General features: G+C 31.9%; 2 protein-coding genes across 8 annotated transcripts in view; one reads left to right on the top strand and one right to left on the bottom strand.

Moving 5' to 3' along the window:
- Nucleotides 1–16,964, top strand: part of LOC105207833 (nuclear factor related to kappa-B-binding protein) — a 114,735-nt gene extending 97,771 nt beyond the window's left edge. For all 6 annotated transcript variants that reach the window (XM_039457661.1, XM_039457659.1, XM_039457658.1 and 3 more), the window contains one exon: nt 15,043–16,964. In XM_039457661.1, the coding sequence (XP_039313595.1) occupies nt 15,043–15,504 (462 nt within the window). In that variant the 3' untranslated portion in view covers nt 15,505–16,964. The remainder of the gene's footprint in view (nt 1–15,042) is intronic.
- Nucleotides 16,965–17,366: 402 nt separating this feature from the next.
- The window catches only part of LOC105207834 (peroxisomal biogenesis factor 19), a 30,090-nt gene continuing 27,248 nt past the window's right edge, over nt 17,367–20,208 (bottom strand). For both annotated transcript variants that reach the window (XM_026141453.2, XM_039457655.1), the window contains one exon: nt 17,367–18,595. In XM_026141453.2, coding sequence (XP_025997238.1) covers nt 18,380–18,595 — 216 coding nt within the window. In that variant the 3' untranslated portion in view covers nt 17,367–18,379. The remainder of the gene's footprint in view (nt 18,596–20,208) is intronic.

Genomic DNA, 20,208 nt, shown 5'->3' with positions numbered 1-20,208 from the left:
TGGGCCTTATTTGGCTCAAGTACCTTATATTTATTTATTTGAAATTAAGTTAAAGATTACTAACTTTTTAACTTTATTATTTAACTTTTAGCTGTTTAGTTATTGTTAGTTACTATTTAATTCTGATCTTTGTATATACAGGGTGTCCTGTAATGACCGCCGCACCTCTCACAGGCTGGACTATTTGCAAAATTTGTAGTAATTAATAAAATATTAATAACTGAAAATTACCGACTTAGCTCGACCTATTGCTTAATGCAAACGGGGATAGGACCATTCAGCGCTGTAAGGTGCGTGGGGAAATTACTAACGGCAATAGACACACGAGCAGCGCGATGCCGTTTGAAAATATCTTTCCGCTCGCCTAGCAATGATGATTGCTGGGCCTATCTTACTGTGCGTTTGCATTTTGCGGTAGGCCAGGCTAAGTCGATAATTTTCATTAATTAATATCTTATTAATTACTACGAATTTTGCAATATGGTACAGGACTTTTCTGCTCAGTTTGACTTACTCAGTTCACGACAGGCGGCAGCCATTACCTGACACCCTGTGTATTATATACAGTTTTTCATATTATATAGCCAAGTGCTCATATGCAGGGTGAATTGAGTGAGTCAAAAAATCCTGCGCCGATTTTTGCAATAATTAATAAGTTATTAATTTATAAAAATAGCCAAATTTGCCCGGCCTACCATCAAATTTAAGCGCGCGATGAAATGCGGTTGTCTAGCGATCATGGTTGTTAAGTGCGCGAGTTATTTATAAGTCACATTTGCTATACGGGAATGACGCATAGAGCACACCTCCAAACATCTTGTGCACTTAGCAACGATGACTACTAGGCAATCGTATCTCTCGGCGTGTTTACGTTTGACAGTAAGCTAAGCGAATTCGGTTAACTTTATAAATTAATAACTCATTAATTATTGCGAAAATCGCAAAATGGTATAAGATTTTTTGATTCAGTTTAATCTGCTCTATCTGAATACTATCGCTATTTGTTATGGGACACACGCGCGCGCGCGCGCACACACACACACACACACACACACACACACACATTGTTACGACCGGGAAGTTTGTTATCACACACTCACGCTGTGACAATAACACGCACGCGCACTCCCGAAATAAAAAGACAGACTTTTAAAAAGATAACTTTAATATAAAAACGTGACAGTTCGTAAGAAAGATCAAGACGACGACAACAACCGTTGACAGAGAACGATCTTCTTCTGTTGCGCACATCGATCGCCTCGCGCGAATTGATATTAGTCGCTTCTTCAGGGCGAGCGCACAACAATATTAATTACATTTGCACACGTAGGCACGCGCGCACGTGTTTATCAAAATTAACTGAGGATCATGGTACAGAGATTTGTATGTCTATTCTCTATACCAAAGATCCAAGTTTAAATTTAAAATATGTAGATTTTTTAATTGATTGCTATTTTTCCATGCGAAAGACAAACCACCGAAAGTATTTTTAACTTACAATAAGACAACTCAACATATATTTTTCGAAGGCTACATTGAAGAAAAGCTATGGTTATATCACGTTCCAAGTTTTAATGCTATATTAAGGCTTAAGAAACTAGGACTATGTGAAGTCTAAGAAAAACCTGAAGTAGTATTAGGCCTAGGAACCAACCCAGCAAACACAGTTACATAACAGCAATGTTAATAAAATAAAATCGAAAGTAACACGCAATATAACATGCGCGTTACATGTAATGTCCATGTTAGTTGTAATTTCCCACTCATAAGAAAAATAACAGTTACATAACAGTTGTATCATATTTGTTATACAGCCCTGCCGAAAATGTACGATTAAAACTGATAAAAAAAAAAGTAATCTGAATCGATCGGGATTTCTGCACCGAAAATATAGTATTAAAACCGATTGAAAACCCAATCGAAACCCAGATAGATTTATTAAAACAGAATACATTAATGTAAATGTAATAAATGTTTAATTTACAAAAAATATTTCTTGTATCTTTTTCGTTAACAAGGATTATAAAAAAAAGATTAAATTTGAATTAAACATTTCATTTAAGTACAAAATTAAATAACAATACAAATTGTTATTTACACATAAAAATATAAAATTTTATATGGAACAGCATTCCACACATACACATCATGTTTGAAAAAAGTGAGAGCGAATATTCGTCTCGAGGTTACAATAAGCAGCTCCTAAAAGTCTCACTGAAGTATAAGCTGAGGAGTCGGCCGCCGTGACGCCTAGATATAACGCATGTGGCCGCACTCGACTCACGAGAAAATCTCCGACGGCGTGGGCACCTAGTGGTGGCGCCAGAACTCACTTGTTAAATCCATTTTAATTCAAAATTACAGAATTTCATAAATTATAATTAAATCAAATTTTAATGCAATGTGACACGTTGAGACGCTAACAATTCTTATGTACCATTTTTAAATAGATATTTTGATGACAATACTATAAATCACGTTAACAAATTTGTAAAATTGTCCGAAAGCTATGTTTTTCTTTGGCAATTAATAATTCTTGACAACCGTCAAGAAAAAAATAGTTTCCGAACAATTTTACAAATTAGTAAAAATGATGTACAATGTTATTTTATCAAAATAGCTTTTTATTTAAAAAATAGCACGCAAGAATTTTTAGCCTTTCAGCATATCATTTCTCGCTACTAATGTCAGGATTTTGAAACGTGTTCGCTGAGAGTATTTAGGAGTCTTAATGCAAATGAATTAAAATTTTAAAAAATTTATATATTATGCATTACACTTAAATAATTCACGAAAGCGATATTAAAATCAATTACGATTCGTATATAATTAAAACCGATTACCTTTTAATCCGCTCGTGGATTGAATCGATTAAAACAGATTAAAATGAATTAAAAAGGATTCCGTTTTAATCGGTTTTAATCGCACATTTTTGGCAGGGAGGAGTCGTAGTAATAATTCAGTTTTATAACAGTTATATTATTAAAATAAAATGTTTGTTATATAAACCTGATAAACGGCAGTTATATGACTGTTATAAGTTATTGTGTTGTAATATCAACAATTCAATTTTACATAACTACAATATTACTAGAATGTAAAAATTCGTTATATAACGTGACACACACAAGTTATATAACTATTATTTACTGTGTTTGCTGGGAAGTTCTCTGTATTAAGACTGCATTCCGAAATTAACTGCAAGTACTAAAAATCTGTAATCAGGAGGCGCGGTCGCGTCTCGCGGTTTTTTTTTTTTTCCCATCATCAGCGTTAGCGTCATCATCAGCGTCAGCGAGAAAGACCAGCGCCTCTTTTACGCGAGTCAGCGAGTTCAAGCATAACGAGATTATCAGATCTCAGTAACGGCTGAACCGATCAAGTTCCGAGTAGTCTCAATCGATAGCTTGGGGAAAATTGCATAATAAAAGTGTTTTTATTTTTTCTCTCCGTGCCCTACGAGCGGAGATATCGCGACGCAAAGTCCAAATCTCGACGATTTACATTTAAGATACGTCATTATTATTATCGTCGCCAAGCGAATCTTGTCCAGTACATTTTTTCGACACGAGTAACGAGTGGCGCTCGTTACTACACTATATTAGAGTCCCTAGAAGTGGAGAGTCTGGACATTTCGGGGTTCCACGTGATTGGACTGCACCTAAAATGGCAGCACCAATACGGATCCTTATTTAATCCTCTTTAGCCAATGCGATAACAGCATACAACACGTTAGGTTAGGTGCACACAATGATAAACATACACACACATAAGGTATACATATGTATACATATATGTACATACACTGACATATTCATCACCGACATTTTAAGGGCAGATATCCAGACTCTCTACTTCTAGGGACTCTACACTATATCAGCCCGCATGCAACCATGTGATGCATCACGATGGCCGCGAGTGTCGCGACAATGATTGTCGTGATATCATGGCTTTCCTAACCCGTAACCTGAACTGAATCGGCAATATATCTCGGTTTGCGGGACAGACGACATTCTTTTTGCCGATCGTCGCTAAGAGAAACTTGTATACGTTTTCGACACGGAGTGGTGCTCATTATAGCCGTTTTATGTGATTATGGGTGCGTTCCTTTTCATGCATAACATAACATGCGATTCACGCATAACATAACATGCGATGCATCATTTATCCTTGTTGTTTTTCAACTAACTAACGTTAAACGAGGATATATAATGCATTATGCACGTCATGCGCATCTCATGTGATGTGATGCATGTATATCGTATGGTACTATTTCTGTATTTTAACAGAGAAATTTTTCTATGCTAACCCATGTGGTACTCTCTTTAATTCTATACAAAACCTAAGTGATTCTATTTCTGCATTTTCATTGAAAAATCTTCCTATTCCTAACCCAAGTAGTATTTACCCAAGTGGTACTATTTGTGTATTTTAACAGAAAAATTTTTCTATGCTAACCTATGTGGTAATTACGTTTAACTTTAAGTCTACAAAAGTATATTATTGCTTAACACTACAAAACGCGTGATATCAGTACAAAATTACCTTTTCAAAAAAAGGTAAAAAAAGGCGGTATTTATGTGTGTGTGCGCACCTTATCTTTAATTTTACCTAAAAACACAAGTGATACTATTTTTGTATTTTAACAAAGAAATTTTTCTATGCTAACCCATGTGGTACTCTTTTTAATTTCTATACAAAACCTAAGTGATTGTATTTCTGCATTTTCATTGAAAAATCTTCCTATTTCTAACCCAAGTAGTATTTACTTAAAAATAAATATTTTTTATTTATTTAATCCAACCTAAATTATATTCTTCCCAAAAAATGTATGAAATCTTTAAATTGCGCCATTTATAAAGAGAATATGTTGCTCTTTGAAATAATTGCTGTACTACTTTTAACAAATAAAATGCAAGTTATAGTATCTTTATTTTTTAAATAAAATCCAAGTGGTATCTTTAATTCCTTTCTAAATAAAATTCGAGTGATACTATCTGTATATTTCTATTGAAAAATTTTTCTGTTTTAACCTAAGTAGATGTACTTAATTTTAAAAAGTTTCAAAGGAATATATAACATTTAATCTTAAAGAATTAAGGAAAAAACAGAAATGAGAAAGTTTTATTAAAATATAAAATTTTTTAACTACAAAAAATTGCCGCTGCTATATAAAAAAAACAATGAAAAGAATTGACATAAGAAAGAATGCGATAAATGTAACACTTGTAAGATACGCGTTATAAAATAAAGTAATTACGCGAAGTAAGTTAATGAGTAAATTTCTTCAACACTTGTTTCTTTTACAAGTAACATTGTAAATTATTATCTTTTACAAGTAACATTGTAAATCATTATAATTTTTACAAGTAACATTGTAAATTATTATAATTATCTAAGTTACCATAACTATTATAATAAATATTTTACAACATTTTATTTAGATATTTAAACATCTAGCAGCGGCAATTTTTTGTAGTTAAACAATTTTATATTTTAATAAAACTTTCTCATTTCTGTTTTTTCCTTAATTCTTTAAGATTAAATGTTATATATTCCTTTGAAACTTTTTAAAATTAAGTACATCTACTTAGGTTAAAACAGAAAAATTTTTCAATAGAAATATACAGATAGTATCACTCGAATTTTATTTAGAAAGGAATTAAAGATACCACTTGGATTTTATTTAAAAAATAAAGATACTATCACTTGCATTTTATTTGTTAAAAGTAGTACAGCAATTATTTCAAAGAGCAACATATTCTCTTTATAAATGGCGCAATTTAAAGATTTCATACATTTTTTGGGAAGAATATATTTAGGTTGGATTAAATAAATAAAAAATATTTATTTTTAAGTAAATACTACTTGGGTTAGAAATAGGAAGATTTTTCAATGAAAATGCAGAAATACAATCACTTAGGTTTTGTATAGAAATTAAAGAGAGTACCACATGGGTTAGCATAGAAAAATTTCTTTGTTAAAATACAGAAATAGTATCACTTGTGTTTTTAGGTAAAATTAAAGATAAGGTGCGCGCACACACATAAATACCGCCTTTTTTTTACCTTTTTTTGAAAAGGTAATTTTGTACTGATATCACGCGTTTTGTAGTGTTAAGCAATAATATACTTTTGTAGACTTAAAGTTAAACGTAATTACCACATAGGTTAGCATAGAAAAATTTTTCTGTTAAAATACACAAATAGTACCACTTGGTTCATATTACTATAGATTTTCAGTATTCTGATTGTAAGTGAATAATGGAACGCATCTTAAGGCTCCTGAAGTCGTGACGTCAGAAGCGAGAAATTGCGTGAAATGACACATAATTTTGTCGACGTTACCATTTGTAAATAAAGACAATTTGGATAAAACAAACTAATTAGATGGCTTTAAAACACTTCTAAATATTGGACTATCCTTTTTTTGCAGTCAGTAAATAGTCGTAAAAAGCACGTAAAGTGACGCCTATTCAGACAAGAAAATACACGGATAGTTATTGAAAGGAGTGAAAAATGTGCTTTTATGTATAAAATTCAAAAAAAATTTACTTGCGGTCTATTTTTACGAATTTGGTAAATACGAGGCAAGTCATATTTTCACAATGAAACACATAATAACAAAATGAAATGCACGACAACATCTCATCGTCAATTATCACGTTTCACGTTTATTAGTTCTAATTTTGTCCGTGACGGAATATCGCTACTGTCAACGCGGAGTTCGCGATTGAGGAGTCAGGAGCCTTAAAATCTAAAAAAAAAGAGTCTTAGCGGAAATCACAGGGAAACTCTTTAGATCTGGATGATATCTAGGGACGATCTAGTGGTTAACATAGTTCTATTCGCTTTTATTACTATCTCTACTACTACTACTATTACTGTATAAATTAAATAAATGAAAATTCAACTATATTAGTGTATACGGTCTGTCCTAGAAGTTCCGGGACTACTGGTTAAAAAATAGAAAAATTTGAAAAAAATTTTTATTTTTTAACATGTTCTACATAGTCCCCTTGCAACCCAATACAACGATTACAACGTTCATATAACTTTTGGAGATTTTTTATAGGAGTTTCTTTTAAAATTCTTTGTAATTCTTATGTCACATTAGCTTTGATGTCTTCTAAATTGTTATAGCGTTTTCTCTTTATGTACAACTTGAGTTGAGAAAACAGAAAAAAGTCACGCAAAGCTAAATAAAGCGAGTATGAAGAGCGGTGAAGCACAGGAGTTTGTTTTCATGTTAAAACCTGCGTCACAATTTCAGTCGTGTAGGCGAGCACATTGTTGTGCAGCAAAAAGATCTTTTTCCTTCCATTAGTCTGGTCGAACATGTTGAACTTTTTTACAAAGACAATCATTGCGATCATTGTGCAGGTTAGATGATGATCAGTGAACAGAAGATCACGTATCTTTGCAATATTTTGCGATGTTTTGCATTGCTCGAATTCGTGATGGGACATTCCGGCCTTTCACCATTCTCAACTTTCAAGCGACTCTCGACCCTCTTTGAAACTTTTAAATCACTCGAACACTTTTGAACGTGACAAACATTCATCACCGTAAGCAATTTTTATGGCCTCGAACATTTCCATAGCTGTTTTTCCATTTTTTTAAATTATTATATTACATTTAATTACTGCTTTTTGTTCTATAATTATGTTTTTTTATAACACACCAAGGGTGCGATCAAAGTCTCCTTGCAGATAATTTGAAGTGCGGTCAATGTCACGCTTCTAAACATTTCAGCATAACTATGACCTTATAATATTTCGCTTCTAGCTCGCTTCCAACGCTGTTACCGAAGAGGTAGTGTAGCTGTAGCGTTTGCAGTTCAAGCACAGGAAATTTAGATCCATCAGTTCAATGATGCGTCTCGGATCTGTTATGTGTGCACGCGTTTCAGTTTTCAATCATCCCGCAAATTAGTTTTACCCTGTAGCTAAAAACACTTACATTATCAATGTAAGTAAAGAAGATGCGAAAAGAGCAAACAAAAGAAAACAAATTAACTTTATCTTGTTTCCATATATTGTGTAGTACGTACGAATTCTTATCTCTAGTACAAGTCTGAAAAAATGTAAAGATGTTTTAAAACTTTTTACAATGTTTTTGTAGGCTTTTGTGTTGAGAATTAGTACTACACAATATGAGAACAAAAGTTAATTTTTTTATTATTGTCAAAACAATTGATTTTTAAATAACAATATGAAAACAGATATTTCACAATATTGCATATTTTAAAACTAATCTAAATACTTTCAGCAATATCTATGCAATATTTTATGAAATAATGCTACAATATTATAGCAAAATACTTCATGAAATGTTCCAATCTTTTAATATAACATTGCTACATTTTTTATTGTGGGGATATATAATGTAACATTTTAAAATTAAGTATTTTATCGTATATGTATAATAGTACATATATAAAACAAATTGTGTATAATAATAATAATAATAATAATACTGAAAATGTGATTTGAAATATTCATTACTTAATGATGGCATTATGCGTTCGACAAAACCTTCAATTCGATTATAAGGTTGATTTTTAATAGAAAGAGCTTGTATTAAAAGATTTTCATCTTCATCGTTATATAAGTAAGACAGCGGTTCTAAAAATTTAAATGCGCATATTAATGCTACTATTATCTTTTTTCTAGTCAGATTCATTTTTATCGTCTTATTTATTACACGCGACTTCCTATTAAAGGTTAGTTTTGTAGCGTTTGTAGCGCCACCTTGACCGCATCTGAGAGTAGCGTTTGCAACGTTGATAGTGTTCATTGACCGGTTCAATGGAAGCGTTGGAATAAAAGCGTTTGAAGTATTCAGTAAGATTGCTTTGACCGCATCCCAAAAAATCCGAAAAAATTTGATAATGTCAAAATAATGATAACCAACTGAATCCAACACACATTTATAGACGGATAATGCCATAAGGCCGATATTCATAGAGTCTTATATCTAAGATCCTCTCAAGTACTGTCTTAAGAAGTTCTCAACCAATCAGAAAGTCATATTAGCATCTTAAGACATTACTTAAGACATTACTTAAGACAATCTTGAAATAAGAATTGACTATGAATACCGACCTAAAAAATTTCACAAGTCCCTGATGGATGGCGCGACTAGTATATTTAAAAAAAGATTAGTTTTGAAATTTTTTGGACACACCATATACAAAGTTCTTATTATATTATATGCAAAAGATTTGTATACAAAAAATTAGACTTGAAAATTTCTATCAAAAAAGTATCAAAATGAATGTCTAAAAATATCAATAGGAATTATCAGGTTGATCAGAAAGTCTGTTCAGATTTCGAATCGCCGTAGTTAACACGTCTACATTTAAAGCAATCCACGAGAGGGCGTTGTTTTTAATGTAATCTCATCGCACGAACTGTTGCAAACGGAAAGCGCCTCTATAGTGAAAGTATTAGAAAGATACAGATTTGGATACAGATTTTGGACAAAAATGGATTCAGGCGAATAGAAAAAAATGAGAAAATAAGAAAAATAGAAAGAAATATAGAAAGTTTTTATCGGATTGTTTATTTCGATTAAAACTCTAGATTAAGGATTGAAAACCTTCTGGATGTACCTCGGATTTGTTTGGATTGGACTCACACACACACACACACACACACACACACACACACACACACACACACACACACACACACACACACACGGTGTCGCAAAATATTCGTTTATGCTCTTGTGGGTTGATAGAGCAACTCATACTGAGAAGAAAAGTCCTTTAACATTTTTCATTATTCGCAATAGTTACCGAAATAAAAATTAGTAATGTTCGGCGTATTTTCCCTGCCCATTGCACGTAGGGACCGTCAATCGTCAACCATAGGCAGCCGTGGCAGGCGGTGCGGTAAGGAGAGAGTAGCATTGTCTGTCGACCAACGCGATGGATACCACACACACGCGAAGCCGCGTACGTACGTGGCTTTTGGTAGCACGGAAGAGATCGGAAGCGGGCAGAAAGTAATGGGGCATTTTTCGATCGTCTCGCTTGACACTCGGTCGAGAGAGAAAGCATGATACGGCGTCAAGGTATGGAGAAATGCGAGCGGTATATGGGATACTGCGGAATTTGGTCGCGCACTGTTTTAATTTTTAATTGCATAAAAAAATTTACTTGGATTCAAAGATTCGTTTAAAAAATAATATAAATAGAATTACGATTCTCAGTAACAAATTAAAATTATGTCATCACGGCAATATAGCTTCAATTTATGGAACTATTACTGTATGTCGAGACATAATTTTAATTAATTAATAAAACTCGCAAATCTCTTTAAATACAGCCATTCATAAAATTATTAGGTACCTTTGCTTTTTGATAACATTTATAAAAACAATGTTATTTATTTCCTTTATTTGAAAAAAATTGTAAAATAAATAGGGTGCCTAATAATTTTGTCAATGGCTGTAGTTACTCTCAGCGACCACGTTTAAAAATCCTGATATTAGTAGCGAGAAATGATACGTTGAGACGCTAAGAATTCTTGCGTGCAATTTTTAAATAAAAAGCTATTTTGATAAAATAACATTGTAAATCGTTTTAACTAATTTGTAAGATTGTTCGAAAATTTCTTTTTTTTTTTCTTGACGGTTGTTTATTAACTGCCAAAAAAGCATAGTTTTTGGACAATTTTACAAATTTGTTAACGTGATTTATAGTCATCAAAGTATCTCTTTATTTAAAAATGGCACACAAGAATTGTCAACGTCTCAGCGTGTCACATTGCATTAAAATTCGATTTAATTATAATTTATGAAATCTTGTAATTTCGGATTGAAATGGATTTAACAAATGAGTGCTGGCGCCACCGCTAGGCGGCCACGCCGCGGGGGATTTTCTCGTGAGTCAAGTGCGGCCACAGGCATTATATCTAAGCGCCACCACGTCCGACTCCCCAGCTCATACTTCAATGAGCCTTTAGAACCTGCTTGTTGTAATCTCGAGACGAATATTCTCTTTCATTCTTTTTAAACGTGACGTGTGTGTGGAACGCTGTTCCACATAAAATTTTATATTTTTACATGTAAATAACAATTTGTATTGTTATTTAATTTTGTACATAAATTAAATGTTTAATTCAAATTTAATCTTTTTTAATCCCTTTTAACGAAAAGGATACAAGAAATATTTTTTTTGTAATCTAAATATTTATTACGTTTACATTAATGTATTGTTTTAATAAATCTATCTGAGTTCCGATCTTATTTTCAAAATCGGTCTTAATACCGTATTTCCGGTGCTGAAATCCCGATCGATTCGGATTACTTTTTTTTTTATCGCTTTTAATCGCACATTTTCGGCAGGGAGTCTAAAGAGAATTGGAGCATCCCCCCCTTTTTTTTTAAATTTTAAGCCTACTGCAAAGATGGAATGTAAACTTGTAGATCGATGGCAAGAGCTACAATTAATGAAACAAGAGCTTCATTAAATGAAGCAAAGACCATATTAATGATGATCCTTAAACATATTATAAAATCAGAGACCCTTGTGAAAAAATTTCACTTCTGTACTATTTTATTTTATAATAGTTGAGCAATGAAGTTGGTCAATATCAGTGATTAATAGGAAAGAATTCAAAATTTTTTTTTCCGCTTAGCTGGATCTTTTTTCCTCATTTCGTCTTCATACAGCAAGCGAAATTTCAGGAGAATTTCTAATAATGTGTTTTAAGTGTTAAAATAAAAACGCTTTTCGTGAAAAAATATTTTTTTCTTTTTTGTGTAAAATACGAAGACTTTCTGATCAACCTGATATATATCTTCGTTGATTATCCCTTAAACACTCCGATCCGGTAAAAACGTAAACACATTTTCCAGTCTGGGAGACTTTCAACTTTGCAAAGCTATAACTTTGGTTTCAATTAATATCTTTCAACAATCTTTTTTCAAATAAAAGTATAGAATCTCAGAAATGTAAATGCACTATCGGTATTGCCGAAAAAAGATTTATTGTGAAGTTACAAAGAAAAAACCATTAAGCAGAACTGAAAAATTGTTCAAAAATCCACTTTAAAAAAAAATCATATCTTTGCAACAAAAAACTTTTAAGAGAATGCTATTAGTGATTGAAGAACTTCCTCGACGTCGGCACTGCAGATTATTTTTCGAGGAAGACTAGGCTATCGCTCTTTATCCAACGCATAAATTTGTCTTTGTTTTTCGATTATTTCACCATCTGCAAAAAGACCTATCAACTACAGTTGGGTTCTGCTTGTCATTGTTTACGTGCGCTAAGCGAAATTTGTACACGTACAGCTGTTTATCTATTAAACTTTTTTGTTAGGTTTTTGACTGGAATGACACAGTCAGTGTTTGTTAGAGTTTTCTGAAGTCCGGGCTGGTTTTATTTCATACATACGAGCTTCAGAACGTTAGTAAATGTCAAAAATTAACCTTGGTTGACACATCCACGAGCCGAAAATAAATTTTTAACTTTGTTCGATTTTCTCGTAAAATTTACCAGCCCGGACTTTGTTTTGGTACGTACTTTTATTCTGCAAAAGGATTTTGTGATCTATAGAGCCAATTCGAAAATTAATGAACACTGTAATGTGTCGGTAATTCCCGTCAGTACAGCATTCTCTTAAGGACTTTAAAATATAGCTTTAAAATATAGTTTTAAAGCTAAAAAGTCACTTTGAGGGGTTCCATCTCTCTGAACGCCTAAAAATACAGAGTACTTTTGGGAATCTTTTATAGCGAAATAATAAAATATGTGGAAATTCGGTTTGAAGGTCTGTAATGTATGTGTCATAAGGCGATGCTGGACTAACGGTGGAACTCACTCGACATCAGTACTGCAGATTATTGTATTTTCTTCGACGAACCGATTGTCACGCCTGAAACCCAAATCACACTACCGATTATGTCTGATTGTCACTGTATCCGTTTCATTCAACTTATTATGTCTGATTTATTCTGTGCGCAACTGGGACGTTTCCTTGCATTAGAAGCGCTGAAGTTAAAAAGACAAGGACATATGAGTGCGTTTGACAAAGTGCGCTAGCCTATTTCCCTTACTCTTCGCCTCAAACCCAAATCACACTAGCGATTGCCGATTGTGATTAACGATTGGCGATAACTTTTTAACCAATCAGAGGAAAGCAGTCGCCAATTGAAATTAGTGATTGCCGTTTAGAAAACGCTTTATTTTATAATTGTAGCCAATGTTTATAATCACGTGATTAAATTGCAACATTTCATTGGCTACGATTGGTTGCTGATTGCGATTGACGATTATAAAATAGAGCGTTTTCTAAACGGTAATCAGTAATTTTGATCAACGACTTTGCTGATTGTTTTGAGCTTAAGGCGAAAAGTAAGGAGAATAGGCTGGCACACTTTGTCAAACGCACTTATCTGTCCTTGTTTTGTTTACTTCAGCACCTCTAATTGTAAGGGAACGTCCCACTTGCACACAGAATGAATGGGACACAAGTTGAATGAAACAGATACAGTAACAAACGGACACAGTGACAATAGAAACAGACATACGGTGGTAACAATCGGACACAGTAAGAAACGGACACACGGTGGTAACAATCACAGACACAGAAACGATTCAAACGTGAACATTTAAAAATACAGTTTCATTTTTACCAAAAAATTCAGTGAAGAAATATTTATAACAAAAAAAGTTATTAACCGATCGTAAAAATCCTGTGTACTTCTCTAGAAAATTTAATTCTACAGTTACTGTGAAAATTTTAATTGAATCGGATAAAATTTGTTAGTTATGCTGCAAACCAATTTGAAAAACGTGATTTCGAGAAAAACGCGATTAAAGTTTTGAGTAACAATATTTTGTATTTAACTGTAGAAATTTTTAATTTAAATTTACTCTGCGATGCCTGCATTATACAACTATCCTTCTGCATTGATATTTTTTTCCTGTTCCTTTTTTTCTGAAGGATTTGCGGGCTCTACGAGCGTCCTTAGCGGCATCCGTAAGTGAGCGTTCGATAGCCTTGACGCGACACGCGTCAGTCTCGACGCAGAAATTATAACAATTGTAGCCTATTCCGCCTTTTTTCAATAGAATCTGGATTTCGACGATTAGCCAAGCTGTAATACATAGAATTCGTCGATTAATTTGCCGGTTAGGTTGCCTTTTCCGCCAAGATGTTTCTTTTTTTTTTTTAAATTGCGGAGCCGAGTGCCCATACGCTTCTGCACATGGTCGATGCACTCTTTTTTACAAATTGTAATATAAAGTTTAGCATCTATAATGTTTAGAGCGCAGAAGACTTAAATTGCTGTGCACTATTCCGATGCGTTTAGATGGCATCACGCCTTGCTTTAAAAAAAAATTAGCTAACCACTTTAAAACATTTTTTCATGTATAAGACCAATTGTACCTTATTTTTGAGTCTAACACATTTAAAACAAAAAAAAAATTTTTTCGATTTTTTGAAAATTTCAAGGGAGATGTAACCCTTAAAAAAAATTATGTCATTGTCATTTTTATTAAAAAATATTATGTAACAAGGCGAACATGAGGTATTTTTGATAAACTCAAGGTTTCTAAAATTGAAAAATGATATGTTTCATAATATATTTTGGACCCTGTGCAGAAATACCCTTTTCCACAACACTATATAGTATTGAATTTTAACTTTAGACAGACTATATGCGAGTTACATATGCAAACGGACCTGTTCGAACTGTTTTATTCGGTTTTTTTTTTATATAAGATTACTCACAATAAAATTCTATTCACACATAATGGTAGTCCCACAGATCCCAACAAAACTTTCTTGTTGTGCCCTTCGAATTCTAGTTGATCAATAAAGTTGATCAACCATATCAATTGAAAGAGATTTCAAACTTTTTTACCTCCTGATCCGAACCTCCTAGCTCATTCCGTCTTTACACAGCAAGCGTTCGAAACTTCATATAAGGTCTCTCTGACCCACTTGTGTGTTTAAGGGTTAAATTAGAATGAATATAATATATTTTCTTTTTTATTATATTAAACGAATATTTACAGGTGGTACCGCAAGCACAGGCGTCTTCTAGTCAATCAAAAATAATAGCGGTTAGCACGCAGCATCAGCAATCTCAGCCACCGCAGACTCAGACCGTCCGGATGGTCACCGCTCAACTCGCCGGGAAACCCATTGTTTTAGCAAGCAGTAACAAAAACGTCGGTGTTGCGGTGAGCACCAGTGGCGGAAACGTGATGTTAGGTAAACAGCCAACATCTCAGCAACAGCAGCAGCAACAACAGACGCAGCAACCGATCATCTTGCCAAGTCAGCTACTCAACATCAAGACGTTACATGGGCTCAAAGTAATTCCTACACCGACCGGACTGAAGACCGCCGGTGGTGCTGTATACGCACGAGTTATCGCTCCCACAACGATCGCCTCCTCTACGCAGGCCACATCGAATCAACAGCAGACTCTTCAAACACAATCGCCGAGAAACACTTCGTACAGCACACCTTGACGGAATTAATATTATTTACATGTATTTATTACTTAATTTGCTGAGCATCTTAGTTTCCCTAACTGTTTATATATGGCGTATATTATTAATTAAAATATATAAAATGATGTCTCGTATGTACATACATACGCGTGCACATATGTACGAAATGATTTAGCTTTCTTGATTTGTATATATACATGCTTACAAGTATATATGCAAATATGTATGTAAAGCCTACATGAAATGCATAGCAAACATAAGCATAACATAAAACTACTAAGCATCTAGCATAAAGACGTCATATTGATTTATGTAAGATTCTTGGTTTAGCAATCTCTTACATACTATGCTTATGCTATACTATGCATTTTATGCAGAATAAAATTTGTATTTGTGTACCTGTAGCGCAAAGTTGTTAGATTGGGACTTTTCCCTTTTATTATCATCACAGGGGTTTGAAGAACATAAAATGTTTAAAGAAACTTTTAGGGGAGAGAAAAATACAAAAATCTATAGTGTTTTTATTCTCTCAAAATATTCTCCATAATAATAAGAATTGACAAATTAAAAAAACTCCAAATCAGCCTTAGCAACTTTAACTCTCTGAATTGAATAAGGCTTAATTTAATTAATTTTTTAAAACTATTGGTTTTTTAAACTCAATTTTTAAAAACTATTTAACACCGCTCTATTGAATAGTTTTTAAAAAATAAATTAAGTGGACTTTAATCAGTCCAAGTACCTTGAATAGAAATACACGAATCAAGAAACAAGCTTTGTATAAGAAAAGATTCATTACGTGATTACTGCACTTAAATTCATAATATGTGATGCTTCCACAAGATAAAGAACAAAATTGAAAGAATGCATATTGAAAATACACAAGAATTAAAAATTATGTATGCTATTAAATTAATGTTACTAAACCTAAATTTTCTTATATTTATATTATTAAATTTGAAGTTGATTGCAATGATGTAAATGCAAATGCATGTTTTACAGCCAAATAAGTAATTTTTCCAGATACTTGTTCGATATGACGTAACGAGCTCGAAAAACTTCCTATATAATTATTTTGTTTGTTTTTAATGGAGAATGTATGGCGGATTTTTGAAAATTACCACAAATAAAAAATCAAATAATTTGAATTGTTTATACACACACACACACACACACACACACAAAATTGATTTATTTTATCATATACTCAGAAATGTATTACGAAATGTAAAGTTAGCGTACAAATAAACTCGTATATAATAAATTTTTCAATCTGCAAGTATTTTCTATCCAAGAAAATAACGTATATTGAGAAAATAATTAATAATCATATCAAAACAGATCATAATTTTATATTAAATCATCGTAATTCATAATATTGACTAATTAATTTATAGTATATAAAAAAATATTCGATTAAATTATAAATTATCTGTAACTTAATTAGAGGAATTAATAAAGGACAATATTACTTATAATTATCTGTAAATAGGAAAATGATGTTATTTCTAGAAGTTTTAGCCAGAAATGCAATAATTTTTTTAAATTCTTACGGGAATTTCCTATAATTGAAAAATCAATAATAGAAAATTTTTAATTTTTTTATATTAAATTGTGAGATTAATATAATGACTAAATAATTTATAATATTAATATATATCTAATTAAATTATAATCTCCAATTTAATTAGATTAATAAAAGACAATCTACAAATATGAAAATGGTGTTATTTTTAAACATTTTAACTAAAAATTTAATAAAAATTTAATTTTTCAAACAAAGTAAAAGAGGAGCATTAAACAGAATTAAATCTATTTGCGCCAGACTCCTTGATGCCCTTCATTTTAGTTTGTTGTTGTAAATGTCAGAAGTTCTTATGTTCTATTATATATATTTTTTTATTTTTACGGGAAACAGGTTACAGTAGAAAATCTTTAATTTTTTTATATTACATCCTTTATACCAAATAATCCTTAATTATAATTCTATATACTCTATGTAATATATTATAAAATATAATTAAAATTTATTACGATTATATTTATTGCACACAATTTTCATTAAAAAAAAGATGTTTCAAAATCTGAAGATTTACCTAAGCCAGGGATAGGTTTCATGATATCTTGCATATATATTTGTATACTCAGGGGATGCTTGCTAAACCTAAGGCCGAACTTTCTTGACGTCGATATTACAGATTCTTTTTTCGAGCGAGATTCGAGCGGCATCCGGTTGCGAGCAAGACGAAAGGTAAGGGGTATAGCGCTAAGGTCAGGCAAGCAGGGTAGCGCTCTTTGTTCAACATACTCATGAATATATCATCTGTCCTTATTTTTCCATTTTAGCATCATCTATCATGATATCCAAAAGCTAATCTGTTTTACTCTCCTACTAATTTTCATACGCAAGCATACAGACGAAATATACACGAAATTTTCCTTGTCATGAATCTTTTATATAAAGCATCTAAATTCATTTCTAAAAGCATAGTATTTTTCTTTAATGCCGGGATCATAATAATCATCTATCGGGATGAAGCTTGTTTTATACGTACAAAGTATGAACCTAAACACCAGAAGCCCATAACAACTGTAATTTTTCAATTTTATTCCGTTTTCCTTTTAAAATAGTTGTACCGCGTGCGTTATTGTTTATATTTCAATTGTAGAAAAGAATATTTAAATCTGTAAATGCAATTCGAAAATTGATGACAAGGAAAATTAATAACATTTGGTCGAAAAAAAGGACTATTTAGGATCTCTTTAATATTTATCGTAGAAAGCCGAACAATAAAACTTCTTAAACCGTTCACAAGAAACAAAAATGACAAAAAATGATCAAAACAGTACAATATTCCAGAAAACATTCAGCTAGTTATGTATTCATATACATTCACATAATACAGCAATCTTGCTGCGAGTCTCCGGATGGAAAAGTGGGATTGCCCTCGGAATCGAACTGAAAGAGCGAGCACTGTTCGCCAACGAGATCATCAGGCGCTTGACCGTAATTTTGCATTTCCGTCATGAGTTTCAACACATACTGGAATCGATGTTGTTTAACATCTTCCGCGTCGTCTTCCTTCTCCTTCTCCAATTCGATGCATACCTTACACAAGATAATAATAATAATTTTAACTCAAATTAAAGTCTATGACTTATAAAAATACTTCTATTACGAAAAAAAATTAAGTTGCATGAATAAAAAATTAACTCAATTAAAAATTGTGTTAAGACCTCAAAGTTAAATTAAACTTTTGAAATCTTATTTATATTAAATTAAAAAAGAAAAAGACATTCTCTCAAACTCTCTAATACTGATTATTGCGATAAATATCACATGTTTTAGTAGAATTACGATACTCGTTATGGAATGAGGAAATTCTAGGTTTGAATTCTAGTAGGGATGATACTTTCGCAATAAGTTGTTACAGTTTTTTTTTTAGATGCTTATAGCATTTTGTTATTAAATTAATTGGAAATATTTTTAGTTTATAATTGCGTTTTAAGTCTGACAAACACATGGACACACAATCTATAGAACTGAAAAATATATTTAATAAATATGTTTAAAAATATATTTAATAAATGATATGAAAGTATTAAGTACCAAGATTTGCTCGACTGAAAACTAGATTGTTCTTATTATTTGTATTAAATTAGAATGTCATAATTTGTTTTAATCAGATTACTTTAACCCTGCTGGTCTATTTGAATCTATTTGAATTTGAGTCAAAATGAATTTTGTTTATTACATTTTTATGTGGTGAGTGAGGGTTTTGGCCTTTCATAACTTTGTTTTATATCTTAAACTTTTTACTATAACTAAGAAAGTTTCAACAATTTTTTCATTCTTTTTCTAAAATTTTAATTGTTACATATGTTCAGGTCAATATGACCAAATGGAAAAAAATTGGTATTTTAATAGTGCTAATTAGAATTTAACAGTATTTTGTCAAAAAAGAATATAAGAACATTTAGATTAAATGAGTATTATTTTATTACAAGTCAATATTTGGCAACGAATTTAGTTCTTCAGGAAAGACGAGAAAGTACCTAGACAGCAAAACATGAAAACTCAATCTAAAGCAAATCATTGTGTAGATTAAATTGTTCGTTAATTGTTATTATATTGCCTTTTATTTAATACAACGGAAATATTTTAGTCAATTTAGTATGAATATGTTGAGTTTTACTGTCCAAATATGAAACAATTATTGTAAGCAATTTGTGATAAGTATTTTACTGTCAGCAAGATATGAGAAACAATTCCCATTTATAAGTATAATGACGAAAAATTATTAGAAACTTGCCGGTATTATATATTTTGAAAACTGTTGCTAGCAAAAACGTACTGACAAGAGAATACTCCTTTCTGTTACTTTGTTGACAACTATAAGAATATTTGTAGCAAGTTGTCAATAACTTTCAATTATTTGGTTATCTAGGTACGTACACTTGTAAGAGGAAAACAAATCACTGACCAATGTTTGTGTTTTACAATATACTCGACATTTCCACATACAATGCATTCGTCCTGTGGACTTCAACAAATCCTGGTTAGAATAAAAATAAATGTACTAAGAGAAGATTATTTTTTAAAAAACTTGGAAAATCTCTTATATAAATGCGCATATTATATCCAGAAAATATATGCCAAGAACTAAAAAATCATATAATATTGTAGCAAAAGTGCAGCGAGCAAGTCATTCAGAGTCTACT

Source organism: Solenopsis invicta, chromosome 14, assembly GCF_016802725.1.
Source record: "Solenopsis invicta isolate M01_SB chromosome 14, UNIL_Sinv_3.0, whole genome shotgun sequence".
NCBI classification, from domain to species: Eukaryota; Metazoa; Arthropoda; class Insecta; order Hymenoptera; family Formicidae; genus Solenopsis; species Solenopsis invicta.
The sequence above is the reverse complement of the archived record's forward strand: the minus strand, read 5'-3'. Positions and strand labels throughout refer to the sequence as shown.